At 34.4% G+C, this 21,318-nt stretch overlaps 2 protein-coding genes across 4 annotated transcripts; one reads left to right on the top strand and one right to left on the bottom strand.

Moving 5' to 3' along the window:
- The first annotated feature begins 1,030 nt into the window (after positions 1-1,030).
- On the top strand, positions 1,031-4,407 carry LOC142606903 (NEDD8-specific protease 1). Its single transcript, XM_075778270.1, has 2 exons — positions 1,031-1,166; positions 3,343-4,407. Exon 2 carries the CDS (start codon positions 3,345-3,347, stop codon positions 4,050-4,052), a length of 708 nt encoding a protein of 235 aa, XP_075634385.1. The 5' UTR covers positions 1,031-1,166; positions 3,343-3,344; the 3' UTR covers positions 4,053-4,407.
- Positions 4,408-5,026: 619 nt separating this feature from the next.
- Positions 5,027-10,466, bottom strand: LOC142607767 (arogenate dehydratase 2-like). 3 transcript variants are annotated; one of them, XM_075779387.1, is made up of 12 exons: positions 10,038-10,465; positions 9,891-9,949; positions 9,117-9,209; positions 8,453-8,653; positions 8,288-8,368; positions 7,754-7,849; positions 7,584-7,661; positions 7,352-7,441; positions 7,181-7,248; positions 6,929-7,010; positions 6,762-6,837; positions 5,027-5,369 (listed from the first exon to the last, which is right to left on the bottom strand). In XM_075779387.1, exons 1-11 carry the CDS (start codon positions 10,342-10,344, stop codon positions 6,778-6,780), a joined length of 1,215 nt encoding a protein of 404 aa, XP_075635502.1. In that variant the 5' UTR covers positions 10,345-10,465; the 3' UTR covers positions 5,027-5,369; positions 6,762-6,777. The 3 variants fall into 3 exon arrangements, with proteins under 3 accessions (XP_075635502.1, XP_075635504.1, XP_075635503.1); XM_075779389.1 differs by having other exon boundaries at positions 9,143-9,209; positions 10,038-10,278; XM_075779388.1 differs by lacking the exon at positions 5,027-5,369 and adding an exon at positions 5,707-6,224 and having other exon boundaries at positions 10,038-10,466.
- Positions 10,467-21,318: the final 10,852 nt, after the last annotated feature.

Here is a 21,318-nt window from a genome sequence, read left to right as displayed (position 1 = left end):
AGCACATGTGTGCTACCAAGTGCGCAATGGACATTGGTAGCACTTTAGGTTCATGGAAGAGGTCTTATACCTAAAATTTCCACTCCAAAAGAGCTTTCATGCTCTGGCTGTTTACAGCCCAAAATTTCTATCCTAACCCATTTTTGTTTTTAAACACAGTTGGCTCTCATTGGCCAACTCCAACTACTAGCCCTCACATAGGTGAACCTCCCAATAATTTGAAACAATTGAAAAGTGGGAGCCAATGAGAGTTTAGTCAAGCATTTCCTTTAATGATGATAAAAGTAAGCATTTCTTTTATCAAAACAAAAGCAAACTTGAAAATTACTACTTGCTTAACACCTTGGGGTCCGAAGCCTTTTCTATTGACCAAAAGCCAGTCATTAGCAATACCCCAAACTCAAAATAAAACTCTCCCTTCAGCTCAAAAACCAATCAACCACGTTTTACCCACATAACTAAAACTTTAGAGTGAAAGCCCATTCAGGTAGCCAACATTCTCACAATTCTGAAGTTTAGGGGTAAATGGGTATAGGTGAACCTTCCATTTCTTCCTCACAACATCTTCCAATTTTATCTTCTTGCTAACTACGAGTCAAAATTTTGGATATGTGTACTTTTTCTGCAATTTCTTGTATTTCAGTTATGACATTTTGATTTCTCTCTTGTTAAAATATCATTAGCCTTTTGTTTATTATATATTTGGAATTTTGAACTTGATTCTCCAAAAATAAACATTTCTAAAGAATCCAATGGGAGATTTGGACTAATCTTGCATTTTTTGCCCTTGTCGTAAAAACTTCACTGGCAACATTTAACCTAAAAGACTTAAATTTAATGGGTATGAATTCAATTATGTTATATTAACCATTCATACTCACTCACATATATGTATACTCAACACTATTATTATAACTAACCCATAAAAAAAAATGTCAAACAATTTTTTTTTAAGAAAAAGAAAACAAAAATTGCCAATTATTTATTTATTTATTGACATTTGTAAATTGTAAACTATAAATATTGTTGGGCACAACGAGCACCTTGAAAAAGGTTAGCTGCGCATCAAACTTAAATCCGCAATACAGAGCTCAGCTTTGTTACTGTCAGTGAAAGATAGCTGTTTTTGCCTTATCTTTCTCCACCTTCTTTAATAATCTGAAACTGTAAGTCTTTCCGATCTCAGCCCTTCATTTTCTTTTTCTTCTTCGTATTCTTGTTGTACAATTTCCCTCTAATTTTTAACGTTTTACAATTACTGAAGCAAAGATTAGGGTTGTTGTTCTTGTTCCTTGATGACATTTATTCATTAATTGGCTTTGAGGATAAATTTTCTTGATGATTGAATTCAATTATTTGAATGAATTAAAAAAAAAAAAAAAAGTGTTGGCATTGGCTTCTTAGCGAATCTTGGATGGGAAAGAAACCCATTTGTTTACTTTTTGAAAAATTGTGAAACAATTTAGTTTGTTGATAAAATGACAAATTTCTCGAGATTTACAAGAACTTGAATTTGGAAGGTTTTGGTTGAGGCTGTATGAAGGGTTTTAGAGAGGTTTTTGTCATGTGAGGCAATGGTCATAGTATGTTCTTGTAGGATTTCAGTTTGGTATGAGGGGTCATCAGGGTTGTGTGTGTAAGTATAGCCCTCTTAAAGGGTCAATTGGGAATAAGTAAATAACTAATTGTTTATGGGGTGAGTGGGTCGTTGCTCTAACAAGTTAGATAACTTGTCGAAATGAGTACTCTCCATGTATATATGCTGCTGATAGAAACATGCCTCCTTTTTTTGTTTAAAGAGTAGATTGGTAGCTCATTTATGGTATGGACTGGTAGGATGGTGGGGTGAAATATTTTTAAGAATGGACAGAATTCTTGTTTGGAAAATTCTGGTCTGGAGGAAAGTTCTTCCGACTTTTTTTAATCACATGATCTATCTAATAGTCATGCGACCTTTTTGGATGAGTTAATGAGTTTTGTGATTGAAATATACATGGATGATCATTTGAATTACTGTGTAATGTATTGAAGGAGATTACTCCAAATTGATTTGAAGGAAAACTTTGTTCTTGAGAAAATACAATAATACACTTCTTTCTGGTTCGAATATCAGCAGTGGGTCAGTTGATGTTCTCCTTTTAGACTCTTTATTATCTCATGCTATTTCTTTGCATGGTGTAGTCTTTATAAAGGGATTAGAGGGTGGGAAGTGGGAACTTTATGAAGGTGGTGAGGTTTGGATGATAATGAGAGGTGTATTAAATAGAAGAATTTCTCATGGTGACAAGGTTTTTTTTGCAACTGTTACATTGTTCAATGTGTTTGTGCATGTGCTAGAGAGAATGAATTAATGTTGAATACTTAATGATACATTTTGGTGAAAGTCTATGGGAAGCTATTGTCTCTAGTCTTTTTCCAAAATTTATTATTTTTCTTTCCTTTAATATATCTTTTCAGTTGTTGCTCAGTCCATTTTAGAAGCTAATGAACTGTGATACTCATCATCAACATTAATGTTCATTGTTCTACTTAGAACTATCAGCTTTATGTTACTTATAAAAAACAAAAGGAGCTTTGTTGAAAGTACTCCATGTAGTAGATTGAGTATGAGAGCCTTGTTAACATTTTTTCCCCGTAAGAAGCATAAATATGAGATCTGAAACCAAGTCGAAATCAATAATGGCCCATTTTGGATTCTGTATCTAATGAGCATCCAAGTTAGAGTGAGGAAGCTAATCTTGGAAGTCTTTAGCTTGTAGGCTGGGATTCATTCTGGTTATACATATCAGATAAATTATTTGGAAGACCCTGAATGTACTTGAAATATGAGAAATTGTTTAATAATAGTTGCTTTAATGTAATCATGGAGTAGGATCTCATCAGAGATATTAGGTTTAACTTTTCTTCAAAGGTTGCTTTAAATATGTGGTGATTACTTGAAGATCTCATTTTTGTGATGATGTTTCTTTGTCATGCAACTTATAGAAAACTAGTGCTGATGAAAATCAAGTGCTCTTCCTGAAGAATTCTTTTTCTTGCCAGAAATTAATACTACTTGACTCCCCCACTCCCCTACAAAATCCTGGGCCCTGCCTTAAGTTAATAAAGTAAATTGTATGGCAAAGCTTTCCGTGGATTGTGAGTCCCCTCCCACCCAGAGGTAGAGATTTAGGAGAATTCTGTTTTGAAAAATCTGGAGCTATTATAAACGGAAAGATAATAGATTAGGATGATGTAATGCCAACACACAAAGGATTGTATTTCTTCTCTATCTCTATGGTGTACTGTTTAAGTTTAAATAATAGAGCTTGGCTTCATCTAATTTGAAGTTTATTTGACCAGGAATGCATACTGATATCCACTTAATGGGAAATCCTGGAGCCAACGAAAAGAAACTTAGCTACAATGATGTTGTACTCAGACAATCTGATATGGACATCCTTAGTGGCCCATATTTTCTCAATGATCAAATCATCGAGTTCTATTTCAGTTACCTTTCTTCATGCTATCCTGCTCAGGAAATCCTACTTGTTCCACCTTCCATTGCTTTTTGGATAATGAATTGCCCAGCTGTGGAGAGTCTCAAAGATTTTGTTGAACCCCTTCATCTTCCTGACAAGAAACTGGTAATCTTTCCTGTAAATGACAATGAAGATGTATGCAAAGCTGAAGCTGGGTCTCACTGGAGCTTACTTGCATTCGAGAGAAATGCTAATGTATTTGTTCATCATGATAGCAATAGAGGAATTAATGATTGGCATGCTAGACGACTATATAAGGCTGTTGTTGGATATATAGGGGCCTCTGATTCAGCATCAACTGCTAGTTATCTTGAGTGCACTGATTCACCACAGCAAGTGAATGGTTATGATTGTGGCTTGTATGTTACTGCCATTGCAAAAGCTATTTGCAGCTGGCATAATAGTGGTGAAGACAAAGAGGAAGATGGAATGTGGTTTTCATCTGTGAAGGAGCAAGTCACCCCATCAAGTGTTGCTGAGATGCGAAGTGAGATCCTAATCCTCATCAGAAGTTTAATGGCCATGAGGTGAAGCCTGCCCACTACAAAACGAGGGTATGAAAGACTAGTGTTATTTGTTAAAGTCTTTTAACCAAATTTCTGTTCCGCATTACTCTTAAGACTCAAAAGATCTCCGAGAGTGCAAATATTTGATGGCATTTGTTTTTCTTTCCCCCCTTTTTTTTGTTGGAGGAGAAGGAATGCTATGATTCCTGATTCCTAAGCTTAGGAGATCCATGTAAACTGTAGTTGTTGGCAATTGCCATTAGATACTTTCAGTTACTTTTCTCTTTTTCTTTTTTGTTGAAAGATACTTCAGTTACATAAACCATAAAATTGTTGTGCACTTAATGAACACATGAAGAAACACTATTCTCCTTTGTTCACTTTATTGTGTTCTTAAGATGAGTCTGCTACTCTACTGTCTTTCGGCAAATGTGGGTTGGCTTCACATTACATATTCTGAAAGCCCCCGCAAGAATTATTCATCCTGGTCTGGTGTTACAATTGCACTTATTCACAGGCGCTGCTGAGACCATGTCACCTAACAAATTTCTGTTGTGGGAGCCTGGGAGGTGAAGCTGATCTGTTATAAATGGGTATGAAGAGAAAATGTGGATCTGTCCTAAATGGGTACGAAAAGAAAATATAAGGTTAATTTGCGGTCTTTAGGTTGAAGATAGAGTTTATAAGCACAACAAAAGTCTACGTTATTTTCACGTATCTGGCTTCTGTCCGGACTGGCCACTGGACATGTTGGATTGGCGACACGTGTCCAAGACTCGCCAATCCAACGTGTCCAGTGACACTGGCCTGGACAGAAGCTGAACCCTATTTTCACAACACTTGTTCCGAGTTATGGGGGGTTAGCATCTCCAACTTGTGAGAAATTATATGAAATTTGGTTATGACCGTAGAAGAAGTTCTTAGTTTGAATGTTACGAAGAGATATCTGGTATGTTAAATTTATGCTTCAGTGACATACATCCAGTGTGAACGATCAAATGAACCAATAGAATATATTGAATAAGCAGGAAATAAAAAACCAATAAATATTCCCGAGAAAGCCTCAATTACATGAAAAGCTCCCACCTCTCTAAAAAAGGGAATCTCTATAGTACCAACTAATCTAGTGATTACAAGGTCAATATTGAGAGAAGACAACACAGTCGCATTGATGTAGCAACCAAAATTTGGTGGTGCAGTGATTCATTGCATCCACAAACATGTAACGTTCTTTAATAAACCTTCATGTTGATCAATATTCTGGAAATTTGAGGAAGGAGACAAACAAAAGCTATGAAGGGAAACAACTACCGATATAACATTATTGATCTCTCCACAAGCCCTACTCAGCATTGACAAGAAGAGAAAAAGAATCAGAAATTGAAGGGTATGGAAACGCTGAATGAGATAAAGTAACATAAAAATATTCGCATAAATCAATACATGTTATTTTCCCAAACATTGCCCCACAAGGAGCAAGAATATCCATGCAGAAACATCAACTGTAAAATACAGAATTTTGGATGCTGAACAGATTTCGTTAGTGAAGGAAAATCCTACATCAACACCATTTAAATAATGATTTCTATAAGAGATCAATAAAATAGAAGCCACCAAATTGACACACCCAAAACATTCCAGAGTATATATAGTTTGGGCAAAGGACAATCAGTACCCACCAGGCAGAATCTTGCTCCTCTTGTCCAGTGGAATCATATGGTTTTAAATGTAATTAATGCTCTCCTAGTCATGGAGAGTTTCTTTAAAAACCCTCTTTCTTAAACACCTTGTTCACGAAGAGAGAAGTTTTTCCTTCCAAAGAAAGTAGAATCCCCTACTGCTGGAATCGAAATAACTAATAAGATCCCTTCCAATCGAAATGTTATTAATGCTCTCCTGCCATCAACTTCCTAGTTTCACCAATCTACATTCCATATATCCCTAGCTCCAATTATTCGTGAGCCTTTTATTCTCATAATCTAGTCACACTTCAAACCAGGTTCTAATTCCTAATTTATTCTGATACTACAAACTAATTTTTTCTAAATATATTTTTTTGGGGGGAAGGGGAGATTCGAAACCTTAATGTCTCAGTTAGAACAACAGCCAATAGGAACCCTAAAATTTATTGGCAATGTTATCCGGCCATGGTTGAAATTACTTCGTCAATAAGCTCTATGCACCATGAGATGTCTCCCTGTACAAGTACAATCACTCAATCAAAACAGATCCAGTCAAATGTCAGCGGTTGTTTAAAATTTTTGTAATTTAAGCATAACTTTGATATAATGAGTACCCTAAAATGATTGCTTATAACATTAACCATTCTGTATTTAATATATGGATTTCTGGGAATTGATCATAATGAGAGTGAGAATTCAACTATTTGCCAGTACAATCTGAACATGTTGCCAAATCAGAGTAAAAGAAAAGTTACCTATAACACTATAAACAATTAAGCATTCTTGATGCTTGTAATTTATGTATTTGATTGTTTTGGTCCCCTGCTGTATACTTCCTGTATACTTGGGTGACTCCTTCTTAAGACTATGAATAAAATTTTCTTTACTTATCAGAAAAAAAAAAAAAAAAAGCATTCTTGTTTACTCAGCCAAAAAAAAATGCATTCTTCTTCAAATAATCATTTACTACAAACTGAAGCCTGTGAGACATCTACATGACAAATTTTCAGATATTTTATATTAACACTTCTGTTTTGACAAGTGACTCTTACCAAATTTAGATTTCATTCATAACATGCAAGTATCCACAGGATAACTCCCTAGCACTCGAAGGTATGTAGAAAACTCCTGCAAAGAAAGTGAATAATGTCAAATAATGTATGTTTATGATTTTTCCTAAATAGGGTTGAAGATAAGGATAAATTTTCAAAAAACTCACCCTTAGATGCCCTAGAGCGTTCTGTGCATTCTGGTCAGCCATTGATGCTTCAAAGTCCACATAGAAAAGATAGTCAAAATATCTGTAAAGTGAATGTAAACACATAATCAGGTAAAAAAGCCTACAGCTTAAGTCTCTCAGAGATACAACTCAACTTTGAAACCTTGTTGCTGAATTTTAATTATGATCGAAGAAATTTGCATTAGCATTCTAAATATATGAGGCAGAGAAGATCTTTCTAAGGATATTTACTTTGGATACCCATTGTTATTATCATCAGATGCTCCCACAAGCTGCTTCCGCAAGGGACGACTTTCAATCTGGTAGAACAAAACAAAGAAGGCAATGAACACTGCCTGAACATATACCTGCAAATGAAACTATGAAAAGGCACCATCCATTTGAAGGATAACAAAAACATACCTTAGTAAGGTTGATTTCCCGCAGAGCAAAAACAGCAAGTGCCTTGAAAAGCACTCCAGGACCTTCCTCTAGTGAGAAAACTATACTTGTCTGTGAATTCAATACCACTGTTAGTCATAAACTAAGTTTAAAATAGTTCGTGGCCATAGGGTCAATCAAGAGAAGAGCTACAAAAGAACAAAATGAAATAGTAATTCAACAGCCAGTAATTTTGCATCTTGAAAGGGCTGACCTTGAATGGCTTATCTGTGCCTGGAACTATGGGTTCCCTTGCCAGCATTAGAAATCGAGTAACATTATCAGAGTCATCCTATTAAAAAATGGAGAAAAGGGAAATGAGCAACCCAATGAAAACGTGCCATATCCCAAGAAAATCAACACAAGAAATGGCTTGGATGCAACCTGAATATCTTGGGCAAGTACGTTCAACCCATAGATCATTGCAGCTGTGGAGCTAGCTACTGCTCCTGTATCATTTAGTTTGTGGAATGCAACATGCTACATAGTTGCAACAAGTTCCAGTCAGCAAAAAAAAAAAAAAAAGTTATAGTTATGTAACACATGCACCCAGTGGGCCTTGAATCCACAGCCTCACCCTCCACCTAGCACTTGCAAGAGGATGAGGTGCCAGTTAAGGTAGAGCAGGCTCCAATCAACAAAAATAATAAAAAATCCATGAATAGTTGCAAACAATTAAAGTGATATCAATTAATGCAAAAAATTTTAATGCTCAAGTATAAAAATTAAAGACAATTAAACAAAATTGGGTTTGCCCTAGAGGCCCCTGACCCCTGAGGGGGAGGCAAGAAGAGCAGCTTCCTCCCACCATAACCACAGCAGCTAAAATGTATCATGAAGTAATATCAGCACCATTTAAAAACAAAAATAATAAAAACATTAGCAAACCTGCTGCTCCACTATTATATCTAGGCATACCTTTGCAGCTCCAGCAGTGTCATCAACTGCTTCTCTGACCAACCCCAACTTTGTTAGCGTGTGCTCACACTGAGCAAGAGCCTGAGATATGATCCAAATTCAATTAAATCTCAGCAAAACAGACTAGAGAAAAGCAAAAAGTACTATGTACCAAATGGTCCATACCTGCGGATGACTAAGAACCCTTTTCAGGTCTTCAAGTTTAACACCATGATTGGCCATTAAGCAATGCCGAACTGCAAATTTAACTTCGCCTACAATATGCAATCTGTGCCGGAGTAAAAGGTCATAATTTCTGTGGATGCTCCCACCTAAAGAATTCTCAATTGGTAAAACTGCTCTGTCAACAAGCCACCTTTCAACAGCCTATAGTGGAAAAGAAGATTAATCAATCCCTAATCATTAAAACCACAACATATTCATTTATTGAAAAGGGTCAACCCTTGCTCTTAGGAAAATACTACAACTATGCAGAAGGACTTTGGATTAATCATATTAATGCTACAACAATTATGATCAACACACATTCATGGGAAAGTGACATTGTTTCCCCAATCCTAAATATAAAACAAGAATAATCAAAGAGAAGCAGTTTAGTGCTCTAATTGCTTTCCTAACAGCTCCATTGTCATACAACAAGACAGCAACCATGAAGGAAGGCTTTGAATTAATCAAATCTTCCCATAATCATCTAAACTTATAAATTAAACAAACAGTTCACATTGCTTCCCTAACAGCTGCCATTAGCGTATAAATAAGGTCACATTATATAAAGCAAAATTGAATAAACATTTGTAAAAATATGGGCAAAGGGTTTAAAAGTATTCACTTCAAAAGCAGTTTCGAATTGCTCACAAGGCACTGCTTCGCAATACGGGTACGCCTTCTCCGCCGCTGACTCACTGTATGCCCCACGAACTCCCTGAAGAAAAAATAAATGCAACATTCAACTTACATTTAGAGCAATGATAGAGATACAAACATTACTTTCACTTGGGTTCGCCACCAACACTACTTTTATAAATTATAATGGACCAATCACATCACCAATAGTTAAAAAACGATGAATTTTTTTATATTTAATACACATTCAAAGACCAATCCTTTAAATCTTTCTCTCACACAATCACAAACACATTGAAAAACCAACAATAAACTCACATATAGAGCAATGCCAGGGATACACAAATTTTCAAAATTTGCAATTAAAGTAACATTTACTTTCACATGGGTTCACCGCTATCACTACTTTTATAAATAATAATGCACCAATCAGATCACCACTTGTGGAAGCAGTATTTTTTTTTTCTTTTTTTCTTTTTCCTTTCTTTTTTTTGTTTAAGGTCCGTTTGGTTCGCGTTATGGGAAATTAAAATAGCATTTTTAAAACCCAAAACTCTATTTTACAACCACATCTCCTCCTAGTTTTTGTTTTTTAAAATGCTTATTTTAAACTCAAAACACAGTTTTCCAACAGCTTATATAAACGCACCCTAACACACATTCAAAGACCAATCATTTCTCTCTCTATCTCACACGCACGAACATAAACAATTGAACAAACACATTGAAACCCAAATATATATAAATATAAAATGCTGACCTGGTAAGCAACTCGAAGGTGGGAAACAGAGTTAGAAGAGTGAGTTGAAGATAAAGGTCCTGTAAGAATCATCAAACCCAGAATTAAAAAAAAAGATGGTCACTAACAAAACAATAAAAAATTGAAAACCCTAGAAATGATTGATACTTGGGAGCATATTAGTATTGTTATTAGGGTCCTTGGAAACGTCGTCGTAAGGGGAATCATCGGGGATCCTCTGCAACTCGGTCTTGCTCCTGCCATCTACGACGTTGTGATTATCGTCGGCGTTGTGTGATTGGAGAGAACATGCAAGAACCGGGACATTTCGACGGCGGCGTTGTTTAGGGGAAGGTCGGTGAATCGTGACGGTGACGGCGGCGGTGGCTCTAGATCTGTGATCGGACGGCGAGGGTTTACAGGTGACGTGGCGGGAAATCGGGTTTAGTGGGGACCGAACTATTGAAGAGGCCATTGGGACCCAAAGGCAGAGCTTCTGTGCTTTCAAAGAAGAAGAGGGCGGGGTTTGAATTATAATATTCGATCCTTACCTTGGAAACTTTGAATATCGGGAATATCTGCGGCTGGCTCTTTAATTAATATACGTGTGGACAAGATATAGATATGGCCATGGTATAACATTTTCTCAATAAATTTTGTGACAAATCAGATGCAGTAGCGTTTCTAACTAAAATTACATTTTCAAAATATTTAAACAAAATTTAATGTTTATTTCAAGGAAAAATTTAATGAATGATCTATAAGGAAAAGTACTAGTTTAGAAAATATTTTTAAAAACTTTTATAGGAATTTTTTTTTTTGGTTTTTTAAAATATTTTTTTTATATTTTTTTATCAAAATTTTATCAAAATTTTATTAAATTATCTATTAAAAAATGTCTTAATTGTACCCGTTAACTAGACTTTTATTTTATTTCAAAAATAGATATCTTAAATCTCTAACTAATTGTCATGTGTATTACCATTTATCTTCTATCCATCTCTATATATTAAAAAGATTCAAAAAATTAGTTATGACTCTAAAAAATGTCAAAAATACCTCTATTCTAATTAGATAATCTTTATTCTTAAAAAATAAAAAATGGAGTAATTCAACCAAAAAAAAAAAATACTAGAAACTTTTTCCTAAAAATTAGCCCACTCTCTATTTGAATATTATCTTACGCACGTTTAATACTTTTTTTTTTTTCCTAAAAACTAACACACACTCTCTTAAAAATTCCTTCTTGAATAACCTTACTAACAATGGAATTTTTTATAAAAAAAAACTACTAGAAACTTTTCCCTAAAAATTAGCCTCTATTTGAATGTTATCGCACGCATGTTTGATACATTTTTTTTCCTCAAAACTAACACACACTATCTTAAAAATTCCTTCTTGAATAACCTTACTAACAATAGATAAATTCAAATTGGATCTTATACATCGCACCACACATGTGACCACAAAAATGAAATGTGGTGCGGTTATGTTCTTTACTAAACTCTAAACCGTATTGCACCGCACATGTGACCACAAAAATAAGATGCAATATAGTTATGGTTGGCTAAACCGCACCACAAAGTGCGGTACTAAAAGTGACTCAAAACCGCATGCGAATACTCTTACCTATAATCTAATTAGATAGTCCTAATTCCTAAAAAATAAAAAATTGGGTTAAAATTGTAATTCAACAAAATTCAAAAACGAAAAAACTACCCGAGAAACTTTTCCTAAAAATTAGCACACACTCTCTATTTAAATATATCTTACACATGTTTGATACAATTTTCTATAAAAATTAGCACACACTAAACTTAACAATTTACTCATTTTCAAAACCTTATAATTTAGATTCTTAAAAATTCATTCCCATGTAACCTCACTAAAAATAGACAAATTCAAATTAGAAAATGATGACATTAAACTATAATTTTTTTTTTTTTTTATAAAAAAAACCCCTCATCCCACGTGCAGGAGCGCATGTGACGAGGCTAATTTATATTATTATCATAACCTTGACAATTAAAAGACTTCTAAAAATGAAAATAATTCTTTTAAAAAAAGTTATTCATCTCTACACCAAAATAACTCTATTTCATTAAGTGTGATTACAACAAAATATGTATAGTAGTATTAGACAAAATATCGCATCTGTAAGTGCACGATTGCACCTGGACCCAAAGACAACTACGGGCTCAGGCCCAATGAGCCTTAAACAATGAAATTTGTAGAGTGTGGGCTTGAAATCTAGGTTAAAAATACTGAAAACTTGATAACAGGCTAGAAGTTACAAACACTTGTAAATAATAAACGATAATTGCAAATAGACCTCCTCAGACGTGAGCCGAGGACTACTTCTGTATTATTTCTCTTTCTTTCTTTAAAAGTTACAATTCTTAAGTTCTTTCTTAGTTACCGACCCCCTATCTCTTTGGCCTTCCCCCTCCTTAAATACTTCCTTCCCTGATGCCTTTTGGACAATAACTAGAAGTTTCAGCCCTACTGTTCAGGGGTCACTTCCCCATTAATGCGGCCAGGGAGGTAGGTGCAGAGTCTTTAATGCGGAGGTGGCAGCCTTTGCTCTTGATATTTTCTTTAACACTAGTGCATCTAGAAGGTTCAGGGCCTCCCCCTTTTAACCAACAGTCTTTCCAGAATTCCGCCTTGACCTTTGTATTGAATCTCCGAGTCCTCTTGGAACGGTCCGAGGAGGAACTCACCCTCGGCTGTACCTTCGGACCCTTGGCAGTATCTTCGAACCCTCGGCATATGGGCTGATTCATAATACTAACAAATTCCTAACTTATGAACAGATCGGCCCTCCTTGCTAGAGCCCAGAGGCCCACATGCCCACCCAGGTCCTTTTACTCCCCACAGCATCTATAAGTTAAAATTGTTGAAATAGTAACATAAAAGTATTAAATTATTGCATCAACAATAATTTAACTTGACTCGTGAGTCAAGTATTAGTTCTAACGATACTTAACTCATGTTTACTCTTTCGATTTGTAGTTGATGGTATGCATGACATGACAATCTCCATAACTTTCTCGGCAGAACTGGTGTAGAATTCTTCTTTTAACCTTGGATCAACTATGTTTCCAGTATCCTCACTTCCAATCACAGGATAAACTCAATCAAGTATGTAAGTGTCTTTTTTTTTCACATATTCTTATTATTGCTAGCAACCCGTGATTAGCTCAAATAGAATAATACCAAAACTATTAACATCTTTTTCTTTGTTTAAGTTTCCGAATGCTTGATATCTACATGTAAAACATGAGTGATCTTTGTTCTGGTCACTACATCAAAATAAGTCTATTACATCAAGTGTTATTACAACAAAATTTTTGCAAGTTAAAATATCACATCTACAAGTTAAATTTTTGCAATAGTAACTCAAAAGTGTTAAATTTTTGCATCAACAATAATAGTTGAAATAACTTATAATTTTCAGTTGCCGTAGAAGCTTTAATATATTAGGAAAAGTTATTGTAATAACTTAAAATGAATAAATCATTGTACAAACTGATACCAAATATTTTTTGCAATATATTGCAACAAAAATTTCAAACCAATAGCTTAATACAACGAAATTCTTAGTGGAATGCTTGAAATTGTCTAATTGACCTCAGTTGCCATACTCTGGCTTCTTCCATAAGCCATTTCCAGAGCCAAACATTTTTTTAGTTCTACATATACTTGACTCACGTCTACCCTTTGGATTGCAGTTGATGGTATGCATAACATGACTATCTCCACAGTTTTCCAAGCAGAATTGGAGTAGAATTCTCCCAATAATCTTGGATCAACTATGTTTCCAATATCCCCACTTTCAATCATAGGATAAAATCAATCAAGTATGTGAGTGTTTTTTTTTCATGTATTCTCATTATTGTTGGGCTACCTGTGATTAGCTTAAATAGAACTGTGGGGTCAAAGACTATCCAAACTAAGAATATAGGTGGGATCCATGGGATGATGTTCAATTGACAATGAAGTAGGGAAAAACACTCTACAACAGGAAACTCAAACAATTGATTTATAGAACACCACTTGTATTTCAAATGAAACTAGCATATTACAATAGGAAGATTTCTATTTCCTGTGGTATGGCACTATAACAGAATGGTAGTTTTCTCTATCTTTCTTTCTCTATTCTCTTTTTTCAACCCCCTTCTATTTGCCTGTTTCCTCGGCCCTTTATATAGACACATTTCTTGCCCTTATCCCTCCAGCTATCTTGTCTTCAGCCGAATTCTCAGGGATATTTTCATCTTCTCTATCGGTTTCCTCCATTTCCTTATCCTGGAATATGACTTTTGGGGGTGTTTGTACTGTTTAGGTTGTCTCATATGCATTCAATGCGACAGAGGTTAGGTGAAAGCCCCCTCATTAATGTGGAGGTAAAGATCCTTGTCATTCTCATGTGTTCTGGAAGATTTCCCGTGGTTCTAGGTGCTAGTTGTAAGTACATCGTGGATTTCATGTGTACATTTCCTTGGATAAAACTTTGCTCCATGTATTTTATTGCCAACTTCAAGGGAGCCGTCTACGAGGATTCCTTTTGCCTCTTAGATGCTCAGGCTGACCTCATTCCACTTCATAGGATCTTGTAAGCTATTGGGCCTTGCCTTAAGTGTGTGGGTATAGCCCATTCCACTCCATGGGGTCTAATAGGTGTTTAGGCCTCAAGCCTAGGTGAGAACTTTTCCACTCCTCACAAGAACAATATCAAAATTATAAACATCGCTTTTTTTGTTTAATTAAGTTTTTGAATGCTTGAGATCTACATGTAAAACACAAACGATTTTTGTTGTGGTCACTACATAAAATAAGTCTATTACATCAAGTGTTATTACAAAGAAATATGTATGGTGGTGTTAAACAAAATATCACATTTACAAGTTAAAATCGTTCCAATAGTAACTTAAAAGTGTTAAATTATTACAATAGTAATAGTTAAAATAACTTAGAATTTTCGGTTGTAATAGAAGCTTTAATTCGTTAGGAAGTTAAAATAACTTTTTTGATACAAGATAGAATTTCTACTGTAGCTTAATCTAAGTGTATATGTGTGTGAAGCTCTTTCCTGGAGACTTGAACTCCGGCCTTTGCTCTCTACACCCCACAAACACTTATACTTGTGAAGTAACCATCGCACCAAGGGTGTGCGGTAGTAACTTAAATAAATAAATTTTTGTATAAATTAATAGCAATTATTTTTGCAACAAAATTTTCAAACTAATACCTTATTTCAACAAAATTATCATTGCAATAATTTGATATAAATTCTTTTAGAATCTATAAATTATTATTATTGATACAAATACAACTTATCATTAAAAATTATTAATAAATTAGTTGTTATTTGTTCTCTTCAATGAATTTTCTTTTGTAGCCTTGCAATGTTTGTGAGGCATTTGAATTGGCATACTATTATTTTAAGTATGATTTTCCATCTTCAGCAATTATGGTGGTACTTAATGGAGAACATTCAACAGAGGTTCTTGTCATTTTTTAGTTTTTTTTTTACAAATTCCTCTTTTATGTCCACGATAATTGTACAATTAATTAAATGGTGTCTCAAGAAATGGAAGAATATATGCATATTTTCCGAATTTCATATTGTTGTTTAATTATCAAAATACACCAATGGCCAGGCAAACAGACAGTATATATCAAACATCTAATAAATTCTTAAGAATCTCATAATTTTTTTTTTATTTTTATGACAACTTATTATATATCAATCAGATGAATATAAAAGTAACGTGCATATATAATTAAACAATTAGTGAAGATTTAAACGAATATTTAAAAGGATATAGCAAGCAAGGTGAAGTTTATACTTCAATGTCACAAAATAGTATATAAAGTTTATTAGATATAACATTAAAAGAACACATAATTTAAAGTTAATACCTACATGCTCAGACATTTTTTGATTAAATATAATAATATAATTTATTAGTTGTAAGGAAATGATTTTCAAAATACCTCCAGGCAATTCTTTTTAGGAAAAGTTAATGTTTTTTTTAGAGAAAAGGCTAGTTATTCTTGATTGCATAAATCAAATGTTCTTTTAAACTCATTAATTCTTGCATAATTCTGACTATGAAATACCATTGTTTTAACTTTATATTTGTTTATTGACTATTAACGAGCTTTGCTATCCTAAATGATGAAATCAGTTTGGTTCTATTAATCAATGTAAGGGTTGTTGTGATTATTACGGTAATTAGATGCGATAAATATGCTAGAAATAAAATTATTATAAGAATGATTTAGCTTACTATTACCTTATATACTTCAACTTTATGTGAGTTATTCTGTTTATGTGTGATCTCTGGCTCCAAAATCCTTGAAACTAAGTAATTCTCTCTCCATATTTCAAAGTATACTCATCAAGATGCAATTGGCGGAAGAATTATTCATTTTTTACTATCTTCAAAATTTCCCTTGATAGGATATTCCTATACAATTTCAACCTCTGTATAAATAAAGAATCATAAATTTAGCAAAATATATATACATGCATCATGACCTGTACATTTAGTTTTAGTTTTTTTTTTTTTTTTTTTTTAATGAGTTAATTGCATTCCTAATACCGTACTGACTTTCAAGCTAGAAATTCTCAAATATCTTGCTTATTCTAATGACAACTTATCATATATTAAGAAAATTTCAAGTCCTCTTCAATAATAGATAGTAATGTGCCAAATCAATCAATTAATAAATATTTAAACAAATATAATAAAAGAAAGTAGCAAGTAAGAAGTAGTGAATATGCACTCTAACAAAGCATATAGGAACATGTGCAAACACTGACCTAAAAGTGTTTGGTTACTTTTTTTTTTTTTTTGTTTCAACTTATTTTTTGGTTTTTGGTGTAAGCAAGAATCAAGTTCCAAACCTTTTATTCAACTATAAGAAATTTTACCAATTAGTCTAGAGCTTCTTGGTAACAACAGCGTGATCAAAATATATGAAGCACTTTCAAGTTATGGTGGCTAATATTGTTATTGTTTTTTTCGGTCGTCTTCTAACTCTACTTTGAGTTGACGTATTGGTTTACAACTCTCTTTAGTTTGCAACTCTCTTTGGGAAACGCATGGAGTAAATTTTGTCAAAACAATTAATCAATAATTTAATAAAATGATGTGTAAAATTGTGGGCTACCAAGGCTTAACATAAGTTTCTCTCTAAAATATGTGACATTTAAGAGGAAAAATGACTTGTAACTTGTAAGGGTATAAAAAAATACATTTACACTTGCATGTAATTGAGAATAGACTATGAAGTCATTTGACAAATGAACCTTAACCATATCCTATTTGGATTGTGTAGCTTGTAGTCCTCACTATGTCCACTTTCAACATCCCCAATAGAGTTTGCGACAAGTTGGACTCGTTAGCTAGAAGTTTCTAGTGGAAATCAAGTTAGCGGGAGGGTAGATTTATAGCTTGGAAAGCTGGGATAAACTCTGTTGCCCAAGAAATGTTGGCGGTCTCGGCTTCAAAAAAGCTAAGAATTTCAATAGTGCCTTGTTAGCCAAACTGGCCTAGATGATAACATCCAAAAGAGTCTTTGTATGAGAATTCTCAGATCAAAGTACAAGGTCAAGGAGGATTGGCTTCAGACTAAAGCATCAAAGTACGCATCCCCAATCTGGAAAGCAATTGAGAAAGTAAAGGCCATTGTTTTCAAAGGTGCCTGTTATCTTATTAGAGATGGCAAATCTATTGACGTTTGGCATGATCCTTGGGTGCCATATATCCAGGGATTTATCTCATGCCCAAAATGTATCTCCACACCCTAGAGACCTCTCAAGGTATCTCAGCTCATTGACCCAGATCTACATAGCTGGAGAGCACCTCTAATCCTTGCCCTCTTTGACCCAAACTCTGCTAAAGCCACTCTCCATCCCTATACCATTAAGACATCATCCAGACAAGCTTTTATGGATACCCAACTCCAATGGATGTTTCTCTGTAAAATTTTCCTACAAAGAGCTATCCCATCACCCGCCCCTACCAAACCCCCCCCCCCTGGGTGTGGATTGGAGGAAACTATAGAAGCTTAAAGGGCCTAAAAGGATAAAGATGTTCCTTTGGAGAGTTGTTGCCTATACTCTGGACACAAAAGAAAACTTAATGTGTCACTTGGAGGTTGAAGGTCCTTGTTGTGTGCTTTGTAATCAAGAGGTTGAATCATTTTCCTACATTTTCTTCTTATGCCCTATGGCCAAAGCGCCTTGGTTCTCTGTTTGTTGGGGGTTTAGGTCCAATGAGGTGCCATTGGCAACCTCAGTTGATATCATAAACCTGATTCTTAACCCTCTAGAGGCTATCTGCCAAGCTCAAGACCAATGGCTGGTTTCCCTCTACTTGGCACACTTGAAGGGATTTGGCGTACACGCAATGTCATGTTCCACCTCAAAGGCTCGATAGACCTCCCTTCTTCAATCCACAACATCCATCCCAAGCTTTAAGAATGTTCCACCATCTTCTCCAATTTGGAGCTCCCCCCTTGGTCCTCACACTCTGTCCTAGTCTACCCCTCTTACGGGCAGTATCAAGACCAACTCGGCCTTAGCTGTCGTCGCCTGAAACTCTCAAGGTGTAGTGCTATATGTTTGGGCTAAGATCATATCTAAGCGGTCCCCCCTCCAAGCTGAGACAGAAGCACTGCTGTGGGCGGTTCAACTAGCAAGTCGGGAAAGGTGGAGCCATGTCATTTTTTAAGGAGACTCAAATGTCTACATTTACGCTATCCTAGATTGCTTAGGCAACTCTGTTTGGGTCATTAATCATCTTATTTCTGATCTATGAAGCACGAGTGCGTTTCGGGATTTGGGTCCAGGTGTGGGAGCTGGTGCGGGACTCGACAATTTTTGAAAAAGTAGGGTGCGGGTGCGGGTGCGGCGGGGTACGTCGATTAAAAAATTATTAAAAATATTTTTAATATATTGCTAAACATAATTTTTTCACATTATATAAATATATACCAAATTTAAGAACAATAGGATATGGAAGTGGAAGATTACTCAAATTTAAGATTGACCAAATTTAAGATTGCAAGTTGAAGAAACACTTCCCGCCAATCCAAGTCCAACAACATGCTCCAGAGACATTCAACAGCACTTATTCTCTCTACTACACCTTTTTTTTTTTTTTTGAATTTCAGCCGCTACCGGCATATTTTGGCCGGTATCGGCATATTTCGGCCGGTATTGGTTTGCGCCCGATACGGACCGATTCGGCCCGAATCGGCGCGCGTCGGCCCGAATCGGCGCGCGTCGGCCCTAATCGGCGCCATATCGGTGCGAATTGCGCCGAAATAATGGTTTTTTTAATGCCCAACGCGGCACGGACGCGCAGGCAGCGGCGTTGCTTGCGCGTCCCAGCGTCGGACACGGGTGCGGCGGCCCAAACGCCGCACCTGTGCTTCCCAGTTTCTTATATTAGTTTTATTGTCGAGTCTTTTATGTTTTGATCTTTTATTTGGGTCAATAGAAGTTGCAACTATGCTACCCATGAAGCAGCAAAGTTTGCAATAGAGTCCAAGTTGTCTTGTTTTTTCAATTCGGGTAATCTTCCCCCTGGTTTATTAGCTAGCGTATGGAAGATGCCCCTCAGTGTTTTGAAAATATTTAGTTTATATAGTGTAGTTTATCAAAAAAAACAAAAAAATTGTAGCGTATACTCCTCGATGATCATAACCAAACTGACCAGTGGTACGTACTAACACTTCCTTGTAACCTTGGATTTGTTTGGTATATTGTAATAGATCATGTAATGGAATTCTTACATATAAAATAATTATTTATTTGAATCTTTATGAGGAATAGTTATTGAAATAGATATTCCTTAAATTTATGAAAAATTATTCCTTAGTAGGTGAAATAAATTTTTACAATTAGAGTATGTTTGGTATGCTGTAATAGCTCTTGTAATGAAATAGTTATTTATGTGTAATCACAATTCGGTCATTTGGTTGCATCTTTATTACATAGATTAGTTATTACATTGGAATAACTATTCTTTAAATTGAAGAATAGCTATTCCTCATGGATGTAATAGTTATTCCTTAGTACATATAATAGGTTTTAAAATTAATATATTTCAAAAAATATAAATTTTCCTTATACATCATCATTTACAAGCTTTCCATATGTAACAACCAAACTTATGAATAGTAATAGTTATTCTATTACAATATTTTCTATTCCCAGTAATAAAAATTATATTCCTAATGTAATTTACATTATATTACCAAACGTACCTTTAATATATTTTCAAAAATACAAACTCTTCCCCGCTCTCTCTCATTTTTACATACATAAACCTTTCTATTATAACTCATAACATCTAATTTTAGTTGCAATACTTGCATATATATTTTGTGTGTGTGGAGATGTGAACATGCATTCTAAGTCTTTTTTTTTTTAATTGATATTGATATTGATATTGATATTTTTTTTTTGAGAATCGATATCCATATTGATTTGAAATTGAGCAATGATGTCAAAATTTTTAAAAATATTCATTTTTAGGAAATGTAATTATATGAGTTAAATATTTCATAAATATATATTTTAAGTTTTATTTAAATTTTAAAATAAAACCTATGAATTTTTTTTGAGGGGGATAAAACCTATGAATATGAATAATTACTCTATTAGAATATCTTTTATTACTATTTATTACTATTAATAAAAATTATCTTTTATATCGTAATCACTCTTTAACGTACCAAATGTTTGTATCCAGTCATACCATTAGCATAAGGTATTCATTTTAGGGCTTAGCAATGTAATATTTAAACCAAAAATTATGTACAAGTTGAATGGGCTGTTCCACTAGAGCAAAACTAAAGCAATATGAAAAGCCCATGCCAGTCCAGCCCAATCGATGTCAACCTCCCTTCAATAATGTGCACGAGTTTTCTAGAACCCACAGATGTGAAGATTTTTTAAGCTAAAACTTTTTTTTTTTTTTTTTGAGAAGAATCTAAAACAATGTTCATTTAAAGCTTTCGATTGTTGAAGTGGATATTGCAGTTCTTTTGTAAGATTTTCTTTACAGGAAGATTTAACGTGGTCATTAAGTAATAGACGAAAAATTCATTTTGAAGAGATATATATATATATATATATATATATATATATATATATATATATATATATATATATATATAAACCTATCTTCTTCTTTTTTCTTCTAAAAAAAAATTTATTTGTAAAAAACGTTATGATTTTTCGCTCTGCTCTCTCTATATATATTAATTATTTTAATTAAATCGAGATGGTATATGTACTTGACTTCAGCCAATACATGCTCTAGGGGGGATTGATGTTCCTTTTTTAACTTCTCCTCTTGCTCTCTGTTTTTAATCAAACTCTAGATCTCTTGGATTTGGATCCTTTTAAAAAAATCTTAGA

The sequence above is a fragment of the Castanea sativa genome, chromosome 8 (genome assembly GCF_040712315.1).
Source record: "Castanea sativa cultivar Marrone di Chiusa Pesio chromosome 8, ASM4071231v1".
NCBI lineage: Eukaryota > Viridiplantae > Streptophyta > Magnoliopsida > Fagales > Fagaceae > Castanea > Castanea sativa.
The sequence above is the reverse complement of the archived record's forward strand: the minus strand, read 5'-3'. Positions and strand labels throughout refer to the sequence as shown.